This window comes from Spea bombifrons, chromosome 12 (genome assembly GCF_027358695.1).
Source record: "Spea bombifrons isolate aSpeBom1 chromosome 12, aSpeBom1.2.pri, whole genome shotgun sequence".
Lineage (NCBI taxonomy): Eukaryota > Metazoa > Chordata > Amphibia > Anura > Pelobatidae > Spea > Spea bombifrons.
This window is the reverse complement of record NC_071098.1, coordinates 26,665,168-26,692,731: the sequence shown is the minus strand read 5'-3', so window position 1 is coordinate 26,692,731 and position 27,564 is coordinate 26,665,168. Positions and strand designations below refer to the sequence as shown.

Sequence of the window (27,564 nt, the reverse complement as noted above, 5' to 3'; positions counted from 1 at the left end):
TACATGGATTTTGGCAGATAAACCTTCACTGTCACATCTGTAGCATTAATTTCTTCCTCTAATATAGACTGGAACTCGTCTGCCAACCTCGAAGGATTTACAATATTCACCTGTCAATAAATAGCGTTGGTTACGATTTCTGGATTTAATGGGCTCTCTACAATGTATGGAAAATGGATGTAGATGTATTGGTCCAAGAGGAGATGAGGTCTTAAGTCTATATTGACCCAATAGAAGGCGTCAACGTTGAGTGGTATAAACTTTTGAGAGCTCGGAGTTTAGATCTTCAAGTGGAATCAGTCCGAATGACTGAAGAGACTTCTAAAAGCCTTTGTGACTCTACATCTTTTTTCTACGTTGACCCAATAAAAAGGTATCATCTTTGACTAAAGACCATATATAATGCAGACTGTCTGTAGAATAGACAAAATTGGATCAGATGTGTTAATGTGTTTCAGGTCAGGAATATTGGGGCATTTTACTGTACCTTTCCTCCGGTTTTATCAGCTAGTTGCCCCAGCTCTGGCAGTCGGCAGTCGGTTCCTTCTATTGTGACCACGGATACGACAACACTACAAAAAATATGAAATAAAATAGAATTTTATGAAACACAATTGAAAGGGTCCATTAAAGTTCATGTCATGGCTGGAGTGTCCCTTTAATTGCAGTAGACATATTTTTCTGGTGCCCCATGTCAGAGACCATCGCTCTCACCTGTTCTGAAGAGCCAGGTCAGCCAATTTACTGTAATAAAGCCGGGAGGATTGATACACAGATTCCTCTGATATGTCTTCTAAATTTCCTAAGTCAGTGTTGGCTCTGCCATCGGTGCAGATTATCACCTGAGGGACAACAAAAAGGTGGAAATGCAGGCATTCGTTATCTATATATATCTATAAACAGGTATAAAGAAGAAATAACTACTCTCTATAATTTACTACATATAGGCACAAGGGTTCTGTGGCCCCGCGTGAACCTCAAACACACGTACTTTGAGGATGGGGCCTGGTGGTATTGGGATGAGCATTATTGAAGATGTGTGGGGTCTGATCTAAAATGGGTGGAATGGGGCTTTACTGAGACTTTTTATGTCACTTTGTGACCTACCTGGATTTGGGACTACGCAGGGGCCTAATTATTATTTCTGCCCTGCGCCCATCCCCAATTTCTTACTTTTCTAAGTCCTGGAAGAGTTTCTGTGGATGCCCATGAGCAGCACACTCTTCTTGCATTAACATAGCATACTGTAGGTCAGCCATATTGAAACTCACTTGCCTTAGACCCTGGTCTCTGTGATGCCATTGCTATGGAAACCAAGGCAGCAGGACCCAGTGCCGTCGCTCCTTTTTCTTTCAGGCTATGGTTAAAACAAAATGGTCCGATTATATTCTAGAGTAGATCAACGGTTTAGTCAACAATTTCAGTAAATTGTTCCCTAATGGCCTATATGCTACGAGCACAAGCCAGGCTTGGAAATGGCCTATGAACTATAGACGGCCAAGTTGCCTATTTTGCAATGGGGTACAAATAAAGTAACCCATGTCGGCTTGTACAGTTCGATTGTTTGCATCTTAAGTTTCAACGATGATCAAAAAAATCTTCAAAAATACAAACATGAAGAAAGAAAGATAGATCTATAATTTCTAAATACAGTAGGTCACGTGAACCTTGAGTTGTCACCAATTGTGGTGGTAATTCAGTGATCACATGGCGCGTATTACATACAGATGACGCTACAACACGTGGATCCTATTTATTTTATAAAGCACTGCGGAATCTGCCGGCACTTTATAAATAAATGGAATTTATATAATATATCCTATGACGTCAACCTTGCAGGATTTTTCATCATCTGGTAAAAACAAATGTTTAAGAAAGAGTGCGAATGAGTGTGCGAGTGTGTGAATGAGTGAATTTATTAATCAGGATTCAGATATAACATAATGGATGTGAGTGTGGTTTCGGTGAGCATGGGCATTTTATCCTTGGACCCAGACAGCACAATGTCTTGGGTCGGCCCTACAACTGGCGTTAAATTTAACGGTTTAGTTGCCGAGCGAATTAAAAAAGCCATATGGTCGTTGATAATGTAAAGTGAAATCGGGGAGATAAAACTGCGACCCCGCCCTTTAGTAAATAAACCTCCTTATGTCTAGTAAAGGAGATAAGACGCATTTTCTTAACCAGTTGTGCTACTTCCAGAGCCTCTCTTTGCTCTCCTCCTGTACTGAACTCTCTCGAGTTGAAGGCCAGGAGCAGGGCCCTGTTACGTAACAGTTTGTCTCCGTAAATTCCACCCTGTAAATACCCCAAACTTTCTAAAGCCCTCAGAGTAAAGGTTACTTCAATTCTACACTCCTCCTTTTATCGGAAGAATGTATTTCAAATGGCATGCAGATCACAGACGGAATTATACAAAGGGTAACCTTTTGTGCCGTTTTGAATGATGTGCGAGTGTGCGACTCATTGTAGAAGGAATGTGTTGATAACTATACATGGTGTTTGCGATCTTCTAATCTCTACATTTCAATTGATGTTTATTGAGATCCCCCCCCAAAAGACGATGATAATCACCATTCAATCTTTGACCTCAGGGAAACGATCGTCTCGTCAATTGGGTTTGGTAAAGGCTGGCTTTCACCCTGTGATTTCAGGTAATCTGGATCCAACAGCTCGGTGTCCTCCAGAATCTGTGGATTTCTTGTGCCATCGCCATACAGCTTAACCTTTTAGGAAATGACAGTATGATATATAGTGAATCGTAACGCATATAGCGCTGCGGTTATGATATGGGTCACTAGCAATATCTAGAGTGGGAAACACAAACACATTTTTAACTAAATCAGGGGCTAGAACTACTAAATAGCATACCCATTTTATAATAGTATTTCCATGACCGGTCCAGACCACAACTACGGGAAGACATATTCGGCCATGTCTGTAATTAATAACGACAATCTCTTCCTACCTAAAATTTCACCCCCATCGATGTACTTGTAGGCACGTATGGCCAATATTTGGGCTTATAACGTATAGAGAAAATGTGATAGGATGGGATTATTTTTCTTATTAGACGTAGCACACCTATTCTATGGATGCCAATACAACACAGCACTTCTAGATGGACTAAGACATATCGCTTGGCGCTCCACATTTAACTACTAAGCAGCCCACAGTAATAATAATAATAAGCACTGTAGACATCAATTGCACCATGACCTGCTCATTTCTATGTCTCTTTTCATTGTTTTTATTTGATGTGGCATTTGGCCAGATATATATAGTACATAGAGAGTAGAAAAAAACGTATCTGCCCAGTAAATAAAGTTACTTCTGTCATGGCCGCCTACCTGGTCACTGAAGGTTACGAGGGCCACGCGTTTCTTAGCATTGTGGACATAAAGGAAATTGAGCGACTGCATCAGCCCAAATTTTACAACCTGTGGTAACCAAAAAAAAAAAGTACAATTACATCTGCAGCAATCTTGCCATTCATCTCATGTTTCTTCCGCGAGGCTAAATTGGTACAAACATTTCTTTTTTTGGCCCCATTCTTAAACAAAATGATGTTGCGTAGTTATCGTTCGGGAGCAGAGGAAGAGTTGGCTTGTAAATTTGCGTATTTTAAATCATATAATGTTTTAAATTCTGGCTTTCTTGTGTCACGTCATAGGATCCTCGGTCAAATACCAACACTGAGTAGATCTGGGTTTTGGACACCATAGACCACCAAACAGTAACAAGTCATGTTATACATGTATATATATGTACACATTAAAATAATCTAGCGCAGACGGTGTTAATGTTGTAAATGACTATTGTAGCTGAAATTGGCTGATTTTTAATGGAATCTCTTCATAGGGGTACAGAGGTATAGTAAGTATAGCTTGTGAGTTAACGGTAACACAGAGAGATAACGCCGCAGAAATGCCAACCATAATGTAAGATGAGTCTGCATTTATTAAACTGGCGTCCGCACACTACACTTCTACATCGAGGATGATGTCAAAATGTAGCATGTGGTCATATCCAGCAGGCAGCCACGCTTCCGTGACCTATGGCTTACCAGCCTTAAAGTGCCAGCATCCAGACCCGGAAACCTCTTTATACATGATACAGTATACTGTGGGGGTTACATGTGATCTACCGCAGACCCCCAAAGATATACAATTTATTTATTTATAGGAAAAGAAACTCCACTAGTTACATGAAAAACGGTTACCTCCATTCTTGAAGTGTGGAGAACCAGGTTATTATCGTCAGGGCTACTTTCAGACTGCATCTGGAAAAGCACACAATCAGAACGTAGTTAAGAATAAATAAAAAGACTGAAACCCATTTGTCCGTGTGGCGCTATTAGACGGGGAGGAGACAGCTTCCACCTCTCTATGTGCGAGGGTGCAGAGGTTGCGTTGCATGACTTGCTCCCTCACACCAGCCCAATTATACATCGGCCCATAATATAAAGGTATCCAGTAATGGCGGAATGCCTAAAGTCCCATTGGCCTTATGGAAAATTACATACAGATACACACAAATCTAATAACCCCCCCACACACACACCCAGAACTTGTGGACATGGCCCAAAACACTTACACCAGGACAGCTCACAAGGTATTTGCCCCTTGCCGCTATTGTCACCCCTCAATCTACTGTATACTTCCTCAATGGAGAAGTTGACACAAAGGACAAGTAATTTGTGGGGTGAGTTTACAGGAGAGATCTACAGAACAGTTTTTGGGTGGCCATTATATACAACAACCCACTAGGAAGTGCCGGGATGCTCTTGGTGGTTAAGCTTTCTATCAGCTGATGTTAAAAGACATCAAGAACCAATCAAATCTCTGCTTTTATAATCATTCACCAAAAGAGGACTTTAGCTCCTAAGCGGCATTCAACTGGATGTAGAAGAAGCTAACTTTTGTTCTGAAATGATAATCTGGTTTCAGTACCTCCGATGTCACACTCATGCTCCCAGATATGTCAATACAAAATATCAACATGTCTTCTCCAGCAGAACCATGCTGGCCTCCAGGCTTCCCGAGGAAGACTTCATCTTCTGCAAAGTTGTAGTATTTTTTGCCCTCTTCGATGGTATTCACAGAACCACAGAACACGCAGGTCCAATACTAAAAAGAAACAAAGCAGGTACGTCATGAGGCCGAAACCACTTGATGCAGATCGAGGGACTGTCAACACTTCTAACGTCAGATATTTTTAGAAGACACACCAGTGTTCTTTTGCTGTAGGAGGCCTGATGACCCAAAACATAGTCATTTTTGTGATGGCGTAATACAGGTGTACTACTAGACTATCGGACCATCATTGCATGGTATCTCATATTGGTAGTTGTGACGGTAGTTAGCTGTGGTGGTTTAAGATGGTCTATTATATAGTAGCACAGCGCACGCACGAGAGAACCGGAGAATTAGTTATAATGGAAAAATCAGAACCAAGGAAAGTCAATATTAGAATGATGTCTACAATAGGTTTCTAAAAATAATTTGTTCTTATAATAGATCTACCTGTTAAGCCGGTCGGTTTCAGTTTACCTTGTTTTTCTGTATGTTGTTTAAGGCTGACAGGCCAGCGGCACAATTACTGCACAACAACGGGGATTCTGAACTCGGGGTTTCTGCGGGCAGAAAACACGTCGGTAAGTTAGCCATACACTTATATTTTTTACATACACTCACTGGCCACTTTATTAGGTACACTGTGCTAGTACTGGGTTGGACCCCCATTTGCCTTCAGAACTGCCTTCATTCTTTGTGGCGTACTTTCTACAAGGTGCTGGAAACATTCCTCAGAGATTTTGGTCCATATGGACATCATGGCATCTGATGTCGCTCGTACAGACTTTTAAAATCCTAATGCAGCAACTTGTCCGGCAGAGTCCACTGGTCTCCCTGCTCTATCAGTTAAATGTCCGTACAAGCGACTTTATTGGTCGTTCGTACGGACATTTAACTGATGGAGCAGGGAGACCAGCGGTCTCTCCTGGCCAAGTTACGGCACCAGGAGTTTAAAAGTCTGTACGAGCGACTCTATTGGTCGCCATTGGTTGATGGCAGACAAGCCCCCTGCTGGCAACCAATAGAGTTGCTCATATGGACATTTAAACTCCTGGCGCCAGAGCTCCTGCGGTACACGTTAATCCCATATTAACCCCTTATACAAAACTGGAAAAAACAAAGAAAAAACAAACACGAAGAATGTCCACGAATATTCACCCGAAGAGAAGACAGCAACGGGCTATACCTTACTGAATGAAATGATCTAATTACCTGGAACATTGCATTGGTTGCTGTAGTGATAAGACCACGGAGATTACTGTTTATACATAAACCTATATGTCAACTAAGTTAGAAGCTTAGTAAAAGGTTATATTCTGCACCAGCTAAAACCTCTGCAGAAATCCTTAGTTATTTTGAAATAGACATTTACTAAACAAGTTGTATACGCGTATTGCGTAGATGTCCCCCGCCGGCCCCGCAAGACACCCGGGAGTCTGCTCCAGTAAGTCTTGGGGGCAGAGGTAAAACACATTGTGCGGACGGTCACCGGCTGCGGCGATGTGGGTAAACCCGCTGTTTACCCGCATCGCCGCAGCCGGTGACCGTCCGGACGATGCGCTTAGACAACCTCCCGTGCCGGCACCCCCCCGTGGGAAGTGTTGGCAGGGGAGGCTGTCTGAGTGTATCGGAGAGTAGGATACGGGTCCCCTGCACCGCTGCGGGGGATCTGTATCCTAACCCCGCTGCCTGCCCGGCACCCGGGACTGCATGTCCCGGGCGTCGGGCGCTAGACCCCGAATATAGGCCGCACCCCCACTTTAAAGACTTAAAGTGGGGGAAAAAAAGTGCAGCCTATATTCGAGCCAATACGGTATTCTGTTATTTTATTTAAAAAACACACACACATTAAATATATTTATTCTAGTGCGTAATTAGAAACCAAAGGCCCCCAACTTCACCAAGCAACATGTCCCACAATTCCACCTTTGTCCCCAAACAGCTCCAGAGTGCCAACTTTGTCTCTAAGCAGCTATGCCATCTTGACCATCAAAAATCCTGTCTGTGCCATCTGTTAGTGCCCCCAAACAGCTTGTCTGTGTCATCATTACCCCCAAACAGCTTGTCTGTGCCTTTTTTGCCTGTTGCCCCTCCCCAATATACACTCTGGCAAACATATGTTTCCTGTATGCCTTTAACTTCAAAATTCTTTTTTTTTTTTATTTTTTTTTTTAGGTAAATATTCAGCTTACCAGGGACATCCACCAACTTCCCAACATTCAGGAGCAGAATATTGCAATTTGCCAGTAACTTGGGGGCCACATCTGGAAGAACAAACATCTTATTAAGGAACTTGAAGGGGAAGTCAAATGAAAAACAAACACTCGATACATAGAAGCATAGCTTGGTACCGAAGAAAATTCCGGATTTTTTTTGCTTATTTTTTTATATTTAACTTCATATTATTCAGCAAAATCTGAACTCATTATTTTAATTCTTTGATGTGATATTTGGCTGCCTCGATCTTTATTGTTTGCCCCACAGCAATACCCAAATACTAAAATAAAATAAATTTATAAAATAAAACGTTACCTTTAATCTTGAAGAGGCATTTTGCATCGGACGCACAAATATTCTTGTTATTAGCAAAACAGTCTGGATCCACCTGCACTCCCATTTACCATGCATGTCTAGAACCTATTATACTGGTTTTGCTTGTTTACTGACATACCTTGAGCCTTCAACCTACAACTGTTTAGATTGGTTTGGAACAATTGGGTTAATTTAGCAGGTATTACATATTTAATAATGCTCCAATCTTTCTGTGCTTTACAAGAGGCCAAGCCATTGTTCAACATGAGGGACTCTATTAGCCCTGAATAATCCACAATAAATCTATTAGATAAAGTTAGAGGAATTTCTCTAGTTAAATCATCCATTAATCAGGGTAAACATGCTCCTTCCTGCATGAGAAGACCATGGGAGAAGAACCCTAAGATGGTAAAATGTTTCAACTGGCTAATGAATGAGTCCTTAAACCCACAACAGAGATTAGTGGGCTAATCACAGAGCTGAGATAGGACATCATTCCATGGATCTCTGCAGAGAGCTGGGGGGAACTGAGGTGTTGCCCTGGGTCAAGCCTACTGGAAACCCCCAAACAAAATACTTGACTGCACCAGATGTAGACAAGGTACGTGTTCAGGAACAGCAGTGTCCATGGCATGGCATGTGGGACTTAAAAGATCCTTTGGGGCAGTTAGTAAACTACCCCCCCTCATAGTATTTTGCTGCTTCATATCTCTACTACACGGTGAAAACCATGACATTAAATGAATCCTGCTGGTCACCTTCGGGACACCGTTTACTATATTTGTGGTCCTAAATGTGTTTGAGTTCATTAAGTGTTCCAAAACGCAGTTGAAGCAATACGTTTAGGGCCAGTGTGAGCAAAGAAATGTAAAGTGCCGTACCTGGCGGTAGATCTAATAAGGATTTTTTTTTACAGACTGGAATACGTTGACTTTCCAACTCCTCTGGAGTTGCAGGTAGGACCTCAACATACTCAGAATTTCCAAATGAGCTCTGAATTGGCGACCCCTGAGGATCTACAAAAAAAAACAAAAAAAAAACCAAGCACCATAAATCGTAAATTGCATGCTGAGTACCAACGAGAGGCATTAGTGAAAGAAAGATCAAGGTCATGGTCAATCAGACGTCAATAAAAGCACCCATTAGTTTGTGTATTATTAAATCCATATTTTACATCACAAAAGACTTTTATAGGCACAAAGCCAACTATCTACCCTGTTGTCTTATCCATGAATGCATTTGTTTGTGTGGAACAGTCCTAAACAAACATAGAGAAACCTGCTTCGCTACTTTCCATTCATTGAGGCCTGTTTACTCTTAAAGGCAATGAGACAATGTATGGAGTCACTGCCAAGCCATGCTAAACGGCATGTGTGATGTCACCATTGAAATGCTACAATATGTGTGTTGGAGTTGTGTAACTACTCATGGAGAAGTGGTTATCTATATCACAAAGGGGTGTAGAATGGGCAGAGGTGGGGTCGGCTGCCATTTCCAACTCCTAGAGATTACAGCATCTCTGAGATCCGGGAATGAGCTGCCATGCCTCGAGTCTTTCGAGAAAACCAATTGGGCTCCCAGATACGAGCTTTATACGAATCAGCATACCTGGAAGCTCTCCAGGGTGAAGATCTCCTTCCCTGGGTCTCCAGGTCACGTTCCTTTTTTCTCCGGGAGGAGGAGCAACATTTAGCCACACCTCCTCTCAAAACCACTCCTCCAGAAGAGAGTTCCAGGTAGTCTACCCTGGGAAGTTCCCAGGTATACTAATCATTTTCTAAGCGCCTTCCATATACCACCCAATAACTCTGCCTTAGTAGATCCAACAAAAACCAATACCCACAAGAATCCCTTCACATCACAACTGAAACAATACAGAAAATGGACTTTAGTACAAACCAAGTGTTTGTTAAAAAGGTCTATTGAACACTTATGAAGTCAAGCCATATGTTGAATTCATATGTAAATAATCGGGAACTGCACAGTTAGACACAGCTGTCAATTCAATTAATGCAGATCAATACAGACCAAAGAATTAATCATTATTATTTATTATTAATATAACCTGTCCTTAGTCAGTGCAATTGCTATATTCAGTTTTAAAGTAATGGACAATTTTATCTCCCTTCTCCTCACTCCACTCTTACACATGTTCACATATCATTCATTATCTTATTTTGGAATAAGTGAATGAATTACATCATAATAATAAGAACAATAGCAAACAATAATAATACTTCTATTACAACATAGACAAGTTTGCAGTGTTTAGAACAAAAATCAAAAAACTCTTGGCCTCAGTTTGTACTTGAGAACACGAATAACAAGCAGCTTAGAAAGTAAAGTGAGGAATTTGGGTCTGAGGAAGGAGCATGAGGGCAGCGATAATAGTACACAGATTATCTTACCAGGTGCTGGAACCAGCCGAGGTTTAGTGTCACGACTTGGTACTGGAGGAGGTGACTTTTCTACCTTTGGGTAAGCGGAGACCACTGATAGCGATTTCTCAGAAGCTGGTGCTGCCCCTGTTATGACATCAGAGAGTTACACCTGGGTTACTTATGAAAGGAGAAAGAAAATCATACAACTGGCATCATGTGTCCTGTGCTGGAGTTCTCCCCCTTCTTCCATGCCCAATCCAGCAAAGACTGCCTGGACCCTTTAAGCTAAGAACAGCAGTAACAGAACTGGAGGAATAAATATAATGATAATAATGATAATAATAAAGTAGAAATGTAGGATTCAGGAAAGTGACAGATGGGTGACAGAATCCAGGGCCAGCCATAACCTGGCTCTTAGCGAGGAACCACAGGTTTACCGCTGACAGTATAACTTACATGGAGGCTTTTTACTGCGGCACGGTACTGGAGGAGGCAACGCGACATAGTCATAAGAGTGTCCTGCATCTAAAATGGAATCGTTTTTGGTGATTGTTATAATCTAAAAGTAGCTGGTTTCTGCAAGAAAAACTGAATTCAGAGAGGTCACAGAGATACTTCAATAGACCTAACCAAGCGCCCTCCATTTCACTGCTCCGCTATGGCTGGTCCCACCTGCATTATTGTCCCCCCTTTTCACTTCTCCACCTGGACAGGAAGTGAGGGAATCGCCAGAGGAAGATACTGGCAAGGGCACCATGTTATAAATATTTTGGGCCCTAACATCATCACCATGCTTGAGAAAAGGGGTGTTCACTATCATTGTGATCTACTGTAGTGAGGAGGCATCTAGTTCGGTACCTTGGTCAGCACCATATGCCCAAAAAGTATCGAAGCGTCTAACTTTAATAAGGGTATGATGGAGATACAAACATATCAGAACCAACAAACTTAAAGCAAATCTATTCATTTTGAATTTATTCTAGCACAATATCTATACTGAAGATGATCTACAGGGCCCCGTGTTGCTCAACAAAAGCCTTTTCTTTGTTTCCTTTAACCCTATCAGTGGGTATCGCTAAATCTCTGCAGTGCTAGTATAATAATACTAATAAACTATCCCAAAACTCTTGAAGACTTTTATTAAAATGTCATGCACACAAGATCATGTCATGCACACAAGATGGTTTAAGAGAACCTGGGGGCGCCGGACCAGTCCCTGTCGGTGATGGCAGTCCAGCTTTGAACGCGTTCTCTGTATGGGCGTCAAAAAAACCATTGGATATTCCTCCAGATTCCACGTAATCATTAACAACTGAGCCTGGATTAGCAACATCTAAAACAAAATCAAATTAAGACATTCATTAAAACATGATTATTTTTTTTAATTATAGATCTTGTCATTGACCATGAGAAAAAAAATCTATTAATTTTTTCCTTGCATCTGCACAACATTTTGATGACCCAAATCACGCATCTTTGTAACATAAAAAATTATGTGGTGCTTCTCAGAACCCAACTGACCACAGAGTAGGTCCTATTGCCCCCTTCGTATGTCTTTGGGATAGAGGATAAATACCTCAAAGCAAAATGAAGGGGGATAGGCAGTCTCCAATCCCTGTACCCTACCAATAAAATACTAGGTAAAGAGGAACAAGGTCCACTCATCCATTCAAGGAGAGGCAGGGAATGTTGTTCTTTTGGTAGTCAAAAGTTTAAAGTGCCCTCCTTGAATTAGTGCTGGAAAGAGACCGATTCACAGAAGAAACCACTGTAAATATTTTAAGAAAATAAAAAATGTAAAAGTGCAGTTAAATAATACACCTTTGCTGCACACGGTAATGGATTCTGTTAGAAGTTACACCACATCTTTTTATACCCCACCTGGAGTCAACCAACACTCGAGTGAGCATTTAATGATCAGTCAAGATGGGGCTTGAGTTGAAGTTACTCTGTACTGTTGAATTGAATCAGCTGTGTCCCGGGAAACTTCTGTGACAACTTGACTTTTAGTAGATCACTCCCTAAGAGCAGGGGATTTTACATGGAGACCCTGTTCATCTGGAGAGATTTCTGCATAAGGGAGGAGGAAGATCTTCTTGTTCTGAGTACTTTTTTTATACGAATCACCATATCTGGGAGCTCTCCGGTGTTGACCGAGAGTCTTTGGGTGAAGCTCAAATGCTTCACCCAAAGACCAAATGCTGAATTCATATGTAAATCATCAGGATCTGTACATTCAAATTACCGGTAATATATAGGACACCAAGGTTGATATATAAAGGTTGACATACAGTTTAAAACACAATATAGACACAGTTGTCACTTTAACTCAGATCAACGAATGAAGAATAAATAATTATTATTTATTATTACTATACCTTGTCCTTAGCTCTACAATCAGTGTAATTGTTTGGAGATATTCAGTTTTAAAGTAACGGACTATTTTATCTCGCTTCTCCTCACTCCACTCTTACAAAGGCTGCCTGAGCCAATCAGCAGCCTAATAACGAGCAGAGAACAGTTGTGGGGTGTAATAATCCTGCACATACTGAGAACAGGACCTTAAGAAGGCTGGATCCATGGTACACACATAAGGTGGTTAACATAACTATATATATTTTATTTTTTAACTGTACTGAACTGAATGAAGAATTTGGGAAAAGGGACAGTTCTACCTTTTAAGGGCGTTTATAGGCAAAATAAAAAATGTGTTTAAAGGAGTCTGCATGGTTTCTTTCTTATCTGTATGTTTTACTTGCAATTCCACATTTAGCCACCAGGGTATAATTAATATATTCCAAAAAAAAGTGAATGAATGATATGTGAACAAATCAACAAATCAAGGCCTCATAGGTTCTACCTATGAGGGCTTGATTTGTTCACATATCATTCATTCACTTTTTTTTGGAATATATTAATTATTATTACTATTCTATTACAATCTAGGAAAGTTTGCAGTGTTTAGAACAAAAATCAAAGAACTCTTGGCCTCAGTTTGTACTTGAGAACATGAATAACAAGCAGCTTAGAAAGTAAAGTGAGGAATTTGGGTCTGAGGAAGGCAGCGATAAAAGTACACAGATTATCTTACCAGGTGCTGGAACCAGCCGAGGTTTAGTGTCACGACTTGGCACTGGAGGAGGTGACTTTTCTACCTTTGGGTAAGCGGAGACCACTGATAGCGATTTCTCAGAAACCGGTGCTGCCCCTGTTATGACATCAGAGAGTTACACCTGGGTTACTTATGAAAGGAGAAAGAAAATGATAGAACCCCCAAAACAACAAGGTTAAGATCTTGCAAAAGGTGGTAAAACTGACATCATAATGTTTCCTTTGCTGGAGTTCTCTCCCTTCTTCCATCCATCCATCTTGAATTTTTGGTAGCACAATATCTATACTGAAGATGATCTACAGATAGCTCTCTGGGACCCGTGTTGCTCAAACAAAAGCCTTTTCTGGAACTAAATAAAAGTTTTTGTAATATTTCTTCCTTTCCTTTAACCCCATCAGTGGGTATCGCTAAATCGTTGCAGTGCTAGTAAAAATCTGCCAATAACAATACTAATAAACTATCCCAAAACTCTTGAAGACCTTTATTTAAATGTTATATTGTAACACGTGGAAATATGTCCCGATTCTCCAGTAAGAGCAGTAACTGCACACAAGACACTTTAAGAGAACCTGGGAGCCCCGGACCAGTCCCTGTCGGTGACAGCTGTCCAGTTTTGAACGCGGTCTCTGTATGGGTGTCAGAAAAACCATCGGTGGAAGAACTGGGCTGAGATATTCCTTCAGATCCCACATTATCATAAACATCTGAGTCTGGATGAGCAACGTCTACAACAAAATCAAACAAAGACATTAAAACGTGATTGTTTTTTTGGGAAGAAAAATCAATTAATTTTTTACATGCATCTGCATAATATTTTGACGATCCAAATCACGCATTTTTGTCAGGCTTCCGTGTAACATAAAAATGGTGTGGTGCTTCTAAGAACCCAACTGACCACAGAGTAGCTCCTATAGTCCTATTGTCCCCTTCCTATGGGATAGAGGATAAATACCTCAAAGCAAAATGAAGGGGGATAGGCAGTCTCCAATCCCTGTACCCTACCAATAAACTGCTAGGTAAAGAGGAACAAGGTCCACTCATCCATTCAAGGAGAGGCAGGGAATGTTGCTCTTTTGATAGTCAAAAGTTTAAAGTGCCCTTCTTGAATTAGTGCAGGAAAGAGACCGAGTCACAGAAGAAACCACTGTAAATATTTTAAGAAAATAAAAAATGCAGAAGTGCAGTTAAATAATAGACCTTTGCTGCACATGGTAATGGATTCTGTTAAAAGTTACACCACATCATATCTTTTATACCCCATCTTGACTGATCATTAAAAGCTCACTCAAGTGTTGGTTGACTCAACCAACACTCGAGTGAGCTTTTAATGATCAGTCAAGATGGGGCTTGAGTTGAAGTTACTCGGTACTGTTGAATTGAATCAGCTGTGTCCCGGGAAACTTCTGTGACAACTTGACTTTTAGTAGATCACTCCCTTAGAGCAGGGAATTGTACGTGGATGGAGACCCTGTTCATCTGGAGAGATTTCTGCATAAGGGAGGAGGAAGATCTTCTTCTTCTGAGTACTTTTTTTATACGAATCAGCATATCTGGGAGCTCCCCGGTGTTGACCGAGAGTCTTTGGGTGAAGCTCTCCTTCCCTGGGTCTCCTGGTCACATTGCTCTTTCTCCAGGCAGAGGTGGGACTTTAGCCACACCTCCTCTCAAAACCACTCCCCTAGAAGAGAGCGCTGGATAGTCTACCCTGGGAAGTTCCCAGCTATACCAATCATTTTCTGAACTGAAAAGAGCCATCTAAAGCGCCTTCCATATACCGCCCCAAAACTCTGCCTTATTAGAGCTGAAACAACTAATAGCCGCAATAATCCTTTGACATCACAACTGAAAACATACAGAAAAAGGACTTTAGTACAAACCACGTGTTTGTAAAAAAAAGGTCTATTTAACACTTTTGAAGTCAAGCCATATGTTGAATTCATATGTAAATGATCAGGAACTGCACAGTTTAAAACACAATATAGACACAGCTGTCAATTCAATTAATGCAGATCAATACAGACCAAAGAATAAAGAATCAATAATTATCAGTCATTATTAATACAACCTGTCCTTAGTCTTTTAATCGGTGCAATTGTTATATTTTAAAGTAATGGACTATTTTATCTCCCTTCTCCTCACGCCACATATGTTCACATATCATTCATTATCTTATTTTGGCATAGGTGAATGAATTACATAATGATAATAACAATAATAATAATACTTCTATTACAACAGACAAGTTTGCAGTGTTCAAAACAAGAATCGAAGAACTCTTTTGGCCTCAGTACTTGAGAACATCAATAACAAGCAGCTTAGAAAGTAAAGCGCAGAGGGCAGAGATAATAGTACACAGATTATTTTACCAGGTGCTTCAACCAGTGGAGGTTTAGCGTCACGACTTGGTACTGGAGGAGGTGACTTTTCTACCTTTGGGTAAGCGGAGACCACTGATAGCGATTTCTCAGAAACTGCCCCTGTTATGACATCAGAGAGTTAACAGTGTAAATCTTAACAGTGTTAGCCAAATCTCCACACTCCACTCTAGTGCTGATAATACCAATAAACTATCCCAAAACCAAAAATCCCAAAAGACCTTTATTAAAATGTTATATTGTAACACGTGGAAATATGTCCCGATTCTCCAGTAAGAGCAGTAACCGCACACAAGACACTTTAAGAGAACCTGGGAGTCCCGGACCGGCCCCTGTCGGTGACAGCTGTCCAGTTTTGAACGCGTTCTCTGTATGGGTGTCAGAAAAACCATCGGTGGAAGAACTGGCCTGGGATATTCCTTCAGATACCACATTATCATAAACTTCTGAGTCTGGATGAGCAACATCTACAACAAAATCAAATTAAGATGTATTAAAATGTGATTTTTTATTTTTTTTAGAAGAAAAATCAATGAATTTTTTTTTACAGACATCTGCATAATATTTTGACGATCCAAATCACGCATCTTTGTCAGGCTCCCGTGCAACATAAAAATGATATGGTGCTTCTAAGAACCCAACTGACCACAGAGTAGCTCCTATAGTCCCCTTCGTATGAGATAGAACCACTCATCCATTCAAGGAGAGGCAGGGGACATTTTTCTTTTGACAATCAAAAGTTTTTGGTGCCCGTCTGGAATCAGTGCAGGAAAGAGACCGATGCACAGAATAAACTATAATATATATTCATGTTGACTTTTTTATATATATTTTTTTCAAAATGTAGAAGCGCAGTTAAAATAATACACCTTTGCCACACAAAGTAATGGATTCTGTTAGAGGTTACACCACATCATTTTTTATACCTCAACTGGAGTCAGCTAACACTCAAATGAGCTTTTATCGATCAGTCAAGATGAGTCTTGAGTTGAAGTTACTGGGTACTGTTGAGTGGTATCAAGGCTGCCTCCTGAGGAAGTTGTGACAACTTCACATTTAGTAGATCATTCCCTAAGGGAATAAAGTTGTAGTGGAAACTCTGTTCATCTGGAGAGATCATAAGGGTGGCGGAAGACCAACACACACAGGAAAAGTCTCATCAGATGTATTCTCCACTATGCTACGGGAATAAACCCAACACCTGACCATTTCGCAATAAACTTGTTGGAAATCCCATACCCATATCTTTGCCCCCACTTTGTGGCTATAACAGCCTCCACTCTTTTAGGAAGGCTTTCCACAAGATTTCAAGCTGCATGTGGGAATTTGTGAGGTCAGGCACTGATGATGAACAAGAAACGTTTCAATTGATCCCAAATGATTATGCAGAAATAAAATAATAACATTTTTAATTTCAATACACCTTGTTTACCTAAACCTACCGTGAATGGGTCCATTGGGCAACGAGATCCTTGGAGAACGTGACCCTTCAGTATGTTGAAGAATCTGGTCATCAACGTATATATATCTGCATCCAAACTCCATTTCTGAGTCAATTTGTCTGTAAGGGATGTGAACAATTTTATGCAAAGGTGAGCTTATTGCTATCGAGTAACTAAGAATATATCAAGGATGGACAGAAGCGACATCACAGGAACTTCTCCAGCGAGGCTGCAACATCCATCCCAACAATTTCAGTTCCCGTCAGAAGTTCTCAAGGAAGATGATGTTGGGAAAGGGAGAGGGTAGAGGAAGAGAGGGAGAGAGGGAAGGAGGAAACAGGGGAGAGAGGGAGCAACATGCTAGCTTTATGTACTGTATCTGTTTACTTCTATTAGAAAAACACACCTTATTAATCATACTGCATTTCTGTAAACAATAGAATGGCTCAGTCTCAATCACAAAACACTAAAATTACCGCATACAACGCTGTATTTAATGCTCAAAGAAAAAAAATATATAAGGGAAGATCCCTTTTAACATGTCGTTTTGCGTGGAATGCGTATTTTCGTTTAGTCATGCTTTGTACGGAAATCTAATAAAGAAGCACAGAATGAGCTAGAAATACCAGAATGTAATGTTTCAGTAACAGTGTCCGCCGTGGCATCTCGCAGCAAGATAAAACCAGCATTAGATGAAAATGAGGGTCATACAATGAACGTATGCTTTCAAGAAACACAACTTTTAACACGATAATCTGAGATAAACTGGATAAAAGCTGTGGGTATCTCACGAACAAGAAGGAAATCGTGGGTTAATATAGTTCTTTTGGCTTATGCAGTTTACGGGAGAGACTACACTTGACAAATGTAAATGTCAAGGACAATGTAAAAAGCACGTAGGAGTGTTTGAATGTAAAATAAACACGATATTGGTTTCACGTAGTTATTTTGTTACATGCTTCCTTCAATGAATCGGCCTCTAATGACAGAGCCCGATTTAAACCGTGGGCAAAAACAAAACGGTTGCACCTTCTGCTCCCTCAAAAAGCAAAATAAAAATTGTACCTTCGTTCCGACCCTTTTCTCATGCTAAATGCTTTTATACTGCATGCAGATCACAGGCAGGCATTCACTGGCCTAGAAAATGAGACTTCTGTTTTATTTAACTCCTCCCCCCAGCTACCTCTACTAGAAACAGGAAGCATTCGTGCGTACACTTGTCGCACATGCTCAGTAGCGCTCCCATTCTAGTCAATGGGCAATAACTGGGCTCTATATAGGGATATCATTTACTAATAACTTTACTAACAGTCCCCAACCAGTAAATGTATCCAATAGGTTGCACAAGCAGCCCACAAAGATGAGAGTAAAGGGTTAAACTCTGTAACTATGCTAAAGAAAATATAGGTAAAAGCCGGTGGCTAAACAGGCAGCCATACACTACAATACAGACAAGAGTTCTTGGTGATCGCCCTTTGAAGCCCACGAATATTGCTATGCAGGAGATACATCGTTGGCGTCCCGCGAGCCCAGGAGGACTGCTACAAACCTGCCACCTAGTTGGAACTCTAGGGGTTAAATGCCTTTTACCACTAGGCCATATTTCTTTGCTATCCTGAAAACATTCCAAGTGTGGCAACCAAGGCTAGTTATCCTCTCAGTGACATAAATAGTATAAATAGTTTACAAAACATCTAACCACAGCCCCAAACCAAAAGACCCGCAGGCCCTTTTTTTCACCTAGTCACAACAAAAGCGTTTGAAATGTTGGGTTCTTCAGAGTATAACATAACCCGAAACAATAAAAAAAATAAAGGTTTACCGTAACATTACACAATACCGTAAGCTGGAAGTTCGCCACCATGAGTCACAGGCACCGTGACAAAAATGGTAATATTTGCAGAAGGATTCACATAATAGTTTTGTCACTAAACAGTAGAGGCTCGGTGAGATAGGAACTGGGCATACGCATAACTGGGAACTCTCCTGGTTTGACCCGGAGTCTCCAGGTGAAGAAATAATGGAAGAGAGAAGGGGCTTCTCCATGATGGCATTAGGTGTCACATCAAAGCTGTATGTTTCAGGACAAGAAGGTGGAACCCCAAGACCACATGGCAACCTACAACAGCCACCTCCAGGTCTTCAAATAAAATACGCTCAACATAAAAACCATACCTTGCGTGAGTGGTGATGACTTGAAGGTCGTCGGCCGCACTTGACAGGCACCATGTCATGTTGATCAGGCCAGCAGCACAATGACCACTGATGTACTCTGTTTGGACAGGTCCAGGAGGCAGCACTCCTCCAGCTGCCAAACCAAGGGGCAAAGCCCCTCTTGGCAATCAGACCCCCCCAGTATCCCTCTGCTGAACAGGCCAGTTACAGAGGAGATCTCATCAACCAGTCCATTTACACTATGGAGGCTGTGCCCACTCAGCACAGGCCCTGTAGTCTGGATTCGAAGGCACTGCACGCCATTTAGACACAGAATGCAGGGATGTGATGTCATATCACAGCGCTCCATGTCCTAAAGGCCTTAAAAGCCTACACAGACTATGACAAGGAGGGGATGGCTAGGGGAAAAAGGAAAGTTCATCCCTACCAATGGGCATTTGCCCAAGTCCAGGCCTACACACTGATGACTTTTATACCTATTAATAATTCTGAAAGAAAAAAGTAGTTCCTAATAGATGTGTGAAGCGGCGAAAGACAGTTTCCTGGATGATTAGCAACGTTAGTTAATGGCAGATTATAGAAACACAGGACATTTCAAACTCCAGTGCCAAGGAGCAGACCTGGAGACAACTTGTGGTGAAGGGTTCAGCCTCTGTCTGAATAAACCCTTATATCATCTACTTGTTCCCCTAAATAACAAGTCCCTCCAAACTAATAAATACCATATTGGAGGACAGCGGTATTCATGATGTTTAAAAGGTCCCTCCTCTGAGGAACTTGGAGCTTTTGTAACTAAGCTAAGCATTAGAAACATCATCCGTTATATCGCTGAATGCCCACGTCATTCCCAGAACTTTTTCCAAGAATACTTAATTATCATGTGACACAAAAGCTGGCACTGGTAGGATATTGCCATCGAAACCAAGAAAGCTTCTTAAAGCCTACGATGATTCAGAGGAAAACATCTGATTAGAGATCTGCTGAGGTTTGCGTAACATACAAGGGAGTGCAATTAATCATTTCTAACGAGTCTTGAGATGATTTGGTTGCCCAAACGGTCAGCATTGCAAAGAGTTTTCCAACGCTTAAAGGGTTAAATTGGTAAAAAAAAAAAATCTGTGATCTTCCCGGCAGTCAATATTCCTTGTAAATGTAATTTTTATAGCACAATAAACGGAGTTAAAAGAATCTTTATTACTGCAGGGTGTTCGCAGTTCTTTTGCCTTTATTGCTTGCACTCGTTTTCCATGTGAAATTGTATTTCCAAAAATTCTTATTTTTTTCCAGTAAAATTCTTGAAATTTCCATACATTTAGGAATTTTTAGGATTTTTTACAAATATTTTCATGCAGGATAAAAACAAAAAGATGTCCAACGCATGACTTTTAAGGTTAGCTACTTTGCTATCTGAAAACATTGATTATTACGTTTTAAAATAAATTAAAAAAATACAATTATGACCATCTTCATATTCAGAGATTATTGATGGAAATATAGTTTTTTCACTTAAAAAATGTCAGCAATGAGCAGCATTTCCCACATTGTCTGGTTAGCAATTTTTCTTCTCTCGCTCTCCCTTTTTCCTTTTCTTTCTTCTATCACCATTTCCCTCTCTCTATTTACTAAACAAACCAGTTATTCTTTAACGGATATAAAAAGTCACCTAGCACGAGATGCCCATCGACATTTATGCCTGCCATGCATGTCGGAACATTTACCGTTACAGGTTCTATCTATTCGATTTTATTCTATTTCCATTGTGTGTTTTTTTCTTCTTCAAAGTACAACTTGGGCCTTAGGTGCGGGCATCATGGCGCCAACAACACAATAAATCAAACGACCAAACCATATTCTTAGTCTTATGCGGCACGTGAGTGGTCTTTAATTAAATACGGATGAGAAATGGAGTATAAGGGGGGCTTTGCTACCCCTTCTCCGCCAACCTCTACGGCAGAACATTTCACAAATAGCACTGGTCTCAGCGTTCTTTCATTGGATCTGTTCTATTACACTAGAGGCCCCCAGGGCCAGTATAATGGACATTAATGTAGTGACCCTGAAATATTCTGAATTCTTTCAAACCTGCACGTAAAAAAAAATGCACATATTTTGAAACTGAATATTTCCTCATTCAGGCGACGGCTTTTAAGGAAATGTAAATAAACTGATTTTCTATTGACCCAGGATTGCCACGCAATCGCGGGTCGGCCCGCCGCCACATTCCGGCTGCCTCTTCTAGTGTAAACATAGGAGGCATATCTTTAAGTTTACACTACTGTTCAAAAGTTTGGGGTCACTCAGCTGTTTTCGTGGAAAAGGGTTTTCGAACGACCAATTAGCCCTTTAAACTTAAACTTGGATCAGCGAGCACAAATCCAGTGGCCCACCGGGCATTTGCTTGGTGTGCCAGATGGCCAGCCCAGGCCTGGTAGAAGCCTTTAAAGTTGACGTCCCTTTGCCATCCTATTTAACCCCTTAAGGACAATGGGCGGTCCCTAAACCCATTGAAAACAATGCACTTTGAGCCTGTACATGTACGGGCTTTGTCATTAAGGGGTTAATAAACCTATGTCATATTATATACATCGTAAAATAAGAGGCATGTATGTAATAAATGTGCTGTTCCACTAAGAAAACAATTACTGGCATTCCCTAGTTAGTTAAGCAAACAAACCTTAGCAGGTCTGTCTTTATTCTTTGACCACTTAAAAACCGCCAACAAACTTTTACAGGGCTTTTCTTCGTTTCCGTGGCAACAACCTATCCGTGCTTGTTTTTGTGCCACAAAAGTAAGAGATCCTGGCAAAACTGGGAACGAGGTAAAATTTTACTTGATTTGGCATGTGTGAGCAGTGACCTCGAAACGTGCACCGCCATCAGACCGACGGCCTGAGATCAGGCGACCCGGTACGTTTTGTTTAAAGGGTAAGCGCGTCAGCGATGGGTGAAAGCGTGGAGTCATGCATGTCGATGGGTAAGAGGTGGATAATGGTAAACAAAATCAAGTATGTGGAAAAACAAGACACCAAGAGAAGAACATAGTTCAGATTCTCCATTTGAAACTAAAGCTTTTCACAACAAAGTGGAGATAACTTTGGTTTGTATCGGTTTCAGATGTAAATAAACGGGGTCTGGCTTTCATAGATATTTTTTTTTTTAAATAAAAAGAATAACGAGAATGCAAACATTTTAAAACAGAGGCAAACTGGAGATCACGAGGATCTGGCGTCTACCTGATGAGGCAAGGACGCTCATGTAGTGTTCACTAGTCATATTGAGCCACTGGCCGGACCCGATCTGCTGCTCGGGTGAGTATGGGATGCTGATTGCCAGCCTGGGCCTGCTTCAAAACATTTAGCGATATATACACAATTATTTTGCTTAAAAACCAACACATTTTCTCAAAGCAATTTAATGGTGTATTGAACCATAGTGACCAAAGGTGAAGACCTTGAAGACAAATCAAGAACGTTGACTTACTATAGAAAGACAACAAATTCCTAAACCGGTTTAGAAACACCACTGTAAAAAGTAATTTATGAAGCTCCGGAGTGTGAACCATAGAATACCATTATAAGGTTAGTTTCTCTATACATTCCAGATCAAGATAACAAAAAAACATACACAAATATAGTCTACAAAGAACACGATTTCCCTTTTCAATGTCCACCTTCTAGGGAGGTCAGAATGTCTGGTGGGTATTAGGGTGTCCACGGCTGGACTGGCAATGACAGGGTGGCCCTGGCACTTTAAGGCCAGCGGCTGCCTGATGACGTCAGAGCGGCTGCCTGATGACGTCAGAGCGGCTGCCTGATGACGTCAGAGCGGCTGCCTGATGACGTCAGAGCGGCTGCCTGATGACGTCAGAGCGGCTGCCTGATGGCTGGATATGAGGCAGGATAACCAGCCACTGGCCGCACACTGCATTATGAATATAAGGCGCTGTCGCCCACCGGGCCAAATGGCCCATTCGGGCCAGAGCATATCACAGTTTTATGTATAGAAACAGCCGGAAATCTAACTTCTGTAAATAAAACACACTATTCTTCCAAATACCTTACTATGTCATATATAACATCATTATCAATCCCCGCCCTAGCCACGCCTCTAACCAGACCCCTAAAAAAAAGGGTCCCTCTTCGGACATTCGAAATGTTGTCAGACATGCAGAGAAATTCCATAGTTTCCAAATTGAAATCCTATTACAACGTAGTAAATTAACACTTTCAACAACTCTGTGAAAACGACCAACCTACTATTATCCTGCAACTGAATAAGCGTGTGTGATAGCGGCACCAGTAGATCAATGATATACAGCGGTTACGGACATACAAAGTTAATTAATCACAGCAAAGGCAAATAAAATAGCATCAATGCATTCAATTGGAACCGGCTGGCTTATTTGCACCTAAGTTTTTGAATATACGCCATCTTAACGGAATAAGACCCAAAAATATATTTTATTTAAACAGTGCCAACAACAGGCAGAGCTTCTTACATTCCATACATTCATAGGGTCTAAAAAACTACAACAGACAGATGAACCAATATTATTAAATAATGAGGCTCAACTTAAAATCATCGTATGTATCACCTTACCTGTGCTGTTTTATTGTCTCTACTACCACCGAATCATGAGTCGTGTGCCGTGCTGAACTTTTAAGAATCACTAGAGAAGCCTGACAACACCTGACCGGAGGGGATGGACTATTTACCCCACCCTACCTGTTACCTGGGACGTCAGGAGTGTAACACTACACCTGCCTGCAATAATTATACTCGCCAGTAGAGGGCGACTTGTGTTATACATTCAACATGTGAAAGAGAAGAAACAGCTCATTCTGTTTCTTTTTATTAAAAAAAGGTTCTGCTTTCAGCTTCCAATCTATTCTACAACACTAAAAAATTAAAATAAAAAAATAAACTTTTTTTGTAGTTGCTTTTTGACTGTGGGTAAGAATCTGTTAGCTCACCTGGTCTTCATCCATGTATTTTACACCATGTCTTAAAATTACACCAGGCAATCTTGGACCTGCAGTATCTGCCACCTCTTTGGGAAGGATATTTAAGTCATCCTCTACCGTTTCTGTAGAATGTATTTCATGCGGTTCCTAAACTGTCTGCTATTTAAGTTTATAGTAAAGCTGTTAGCTCCGAACAACTGTTTTAGGGAAAAATAATACGACTTTATATAATTGAATAATAAATGGCAAATTTGTAAAATATATAAATTTATATCTATTTAACTGAATAATAAATGGCTAATTTGTAAAAGAAATAAAATAAATATTCAGGAAAAAAAAAAAAAAAAACTCAGGAAGCTTCCCTATAACAGTTGAGCGATTCTAGAGAATCAAAGTTCCTATGATAGTATAGGAGGCAGAGTAAACGGACCAAGAAATGTAAAATGGAATTATTTATCTAAACATGGGGGGTTTGCACCGATCCCTAGACTCCTCAAAGCATTACTCTTTTAAGTCTATCAGCAACATTCTTTAGAGAATTGGCAGTTGTGGTAATTTGGTGACAGAAAAGACCAATTCAGCTCATCTAGTCTGCTCATTTTTCATGGTTTAAAGACTCAATATTCTAGTAGATACCAATGGTCATGTTGGGATTTGTGAAGGTCCTTAATAAAGTCACTTGCACCAGATGTTTAAGCTCTGGTACAGTTCCCAAACAAGTACCAGTTGAAAGACTGGTTGTACTGCTTCATGGGCTAGAAAATCACTTTGTTCCTGGTTCAAGAATGAGATCTTGCTCTTTCAGTCCTACAAGTAATTCATGGAACATATCTGCCCCCTTGTGTCATATTCATGTATTGCATTTTGGAATGGCACCACAATGTCAACACATTGGCGGTGATGGCAGCGAAATATCAGGCAGAATGGCTGGACATCTGCAGAATGTGGCGTATGTCGGAAGGGCTAATATCTTACCATGTTAATAAAATATAGCTCTTGCAGTACAGTTTATAGGAAAACTATCTCATCTTGCGTTCGGCAGTCAACCAAATGGCAAACATTTAGATTCTGAATATTTCAATATAAAAAATGGAACACGGCAAGGGTGCCCACTAGCGCCATTATTATATACATTGTCTATTGAATGCTTTGCTGTAATGATTTGTTTATCGAATAAGATTCAAGGGATAAAAATGAAATTTAAAAACTACAAGATAACATTATATGCGTACGGCACCCTCCTAACACTTACATCCCCACAAACATCAATTTCTGCCTTACCGAAAACCACTACGGAATATGGTTTATATTCTAACTCTAAAATCAATATATCTAAAACTCAAGTTATAAGTGCTAATTTGGCAACAGATCAACTAAAATATCTCAAAGACAATTTAGCCTTTGACTGGGGAATTAGCCTTATAGAATTTATCATCTTCTGTTCACAATAGTAAACAGTACTTACCATTGAATCCCATCGATCAGCGTGGAACAAGGTGTAGAAGCCTACAATAAAAGAGAGATTTTGCTTAGGAAAAAAGTCATCCATACCATGTCAACCATCCACTCCGAGGGGAGCTTAAGGATAGAAGACAAATACATTTCAGCAGATTGCAGAGATTGTGGCATTTAAGAAGATTTCAAAGATTTTAGTCATCATCTCTAAATTTCCAAGTCAATTAACTAGCTGCAGTTTGCCCCAAAGTTATGAATCGCCATCTTGCATACTACCTAAACGTGATGATTCCAAAAGTAATCTGGAAGAGGAAACAACCATAATCTCTAAAGAGGCAGACTGGGTCATTTCTTCATAGGTTGGGTCAAAGCAGGTGATGTTAGAACCTAACCTAGCAGATAATTTCTGCAGCACCAAAAATATTTATCCATCACTCTAAACGTCCAGATCTAGATATTTATGTGCTACAAAGTTGTATTTTTAGGATAGGATTTGTGTTCCAGCTTGCTTTGAAACCTAGTGTTGCCATCCTGCTAAGATGTTCTGGAACCCTATGAAGAGGGTGGCTACTCTATTGGCCATCACCTCTAGTATTTAGTTATTTACAAGCACTTTCTGTTAGAGAACCCGTTGATCTCATAAACTATGTTTCAAGTTCCCCATAAAAAATAAAAAAAACCACAATGATGCGTTAAGAAATTCTTGGCAACTTTTGGAAAATGGTCACTTGTTGGAGTTTTCTAGATAATCAGAACTACCTGTAACTCAATAACTTACCTTAACCATTAAGAATAAATAATACAAAACCCGTCATCACTTCTTGGTAAAAAGAAGTCAGAGCAAATTTATACTCCGCTACTGCCTAGATCTTATGCCTACGGATGAACATAACTTCGGCAACACATTTAATGCTCCCCACACTTTGCTTTAATTGAGCAATTAAAAGGAACTTACCATTAAGTAGAATTTTCTATATTCTACTTACATGAGACCAAGTACCCAAATCCAGGCTGTGCTAGGGCTTTCCCAGACATCTTCGCAATGACGGTTGTGTGCATCAGTTCTGTGGCTTACCAGGTCCACCGGCCCGCTGTGGGATTGCCTCATGGTGGCAGGTCCCAAAGGTGAGTTACGCAACCGAACACCCAAGCCCAGCATTAGAACTATTGGGTCTCCCCCTATTTGCAAAGTGAGCATAGTCAATCAAATAGATTTTAAAACATCTCCGCTCACCCAGATGCCCCAGAAAAGCCACCAAACATTATGCTCCAACTCCTAAGAATACAAGCAAGAAGCCACTGCACCAACAAGAGGAACCACTTTGATTTTTTTTCTCGCCTAAACATTATTCAGATTTTGGATTTATTTGATACGTTGGAATTCACTTGTCCACTCATGTGGTTTTAGGCCTCTCTGCAAAGATGTCATTGACTTGCTTTAATGGACCAGAATGTAAACATGATCTTGGATCTAGAACACAGTCTGAACAACCAAAGTGATAAGATCATAAAATAATATCCAGATAGGGTTATATAGAAATACATGGAGTAGAATAAGGTCTATATAACCCATACTCCAGAGTAAGTACCAGACTAAGTTCCTCGTGGAATGTTGTTGGCTTGAAGAGCAACAGCATTTGCCTATTGGTCAATAAACAATTTAAATTAACTTGAAGCTGGGATATTTCCCGTCTTCTCTAAGAAATGACTTGAGAAATCGACAAACTAATAAAAGCTTTGACTGAGAACCACAAATGTAAAGCTTTAGGTGGACTTATAAAAAACCGTGGAGATGCAGCATTTGCTTTTGAAGGCTTAAAAAAAAAGTCTCCAGTCCATCTCCACCAAATGAAGCCCACAATACGCATTGTCTGAGAGCCAATTTAGATACATTTGGACCTCAGTAGAAAAAAAGACTTAACTTAAACCCCCACCACCTAAGCAGAGTATGAAGACAGAATACAAAGGCATGCATGGGTAGATATTCTAACCCTTGTCATGAAGATGTATCATTCCTTTACCAAATAGTTTAAATAAACCAGGAAAGAAAAAA

The 27,564-nt window shown here is 40.5% G+C and overlaps 1 protein-coding gene across 1 annotated transcript; it reads right to left on the bottom strand.

Annotated features, from left to right (window-relative positions):
* Window positions 1–23,778, bottom strand: LOC128470129 (uncharacterized). The gene is made up of 15 exons (XM_053451963.1): window positions 23,692–23,778; window positions 16,918–17,036; window positions 13,670–13,825; window positions 10,016–10,132; window positions 8,489–8,623; window positions 7,268–7,339; window positions 5,553–5,635; window positions 4,953–5,129; window positions 4,223–4,282; window positions 3,351–3,440; window positions 2,575–2,726; window positions 1,272–1,357; window positions 715–842; window positions 488–572; window positions 1–110 (listed from the first exon to the last, which is right to left on the bottom strand). The coding sequence occupies exons 2-13, from the start codon at window positions 17,018–17,020 to the stop codon at window positions 808–810; spliced, it is 1,266 nt and encodes a 421-aa protein (XP_053307938.1). The 5' UTR covers window positions 17,021–17,036; window positions 23,692–23,778; the 3' UTR covers window positions 1–110; window positions 488–572; window positions 715–807.
* Window positions 23,779–27,564: the final 3,786 nt, after the last annotated feature.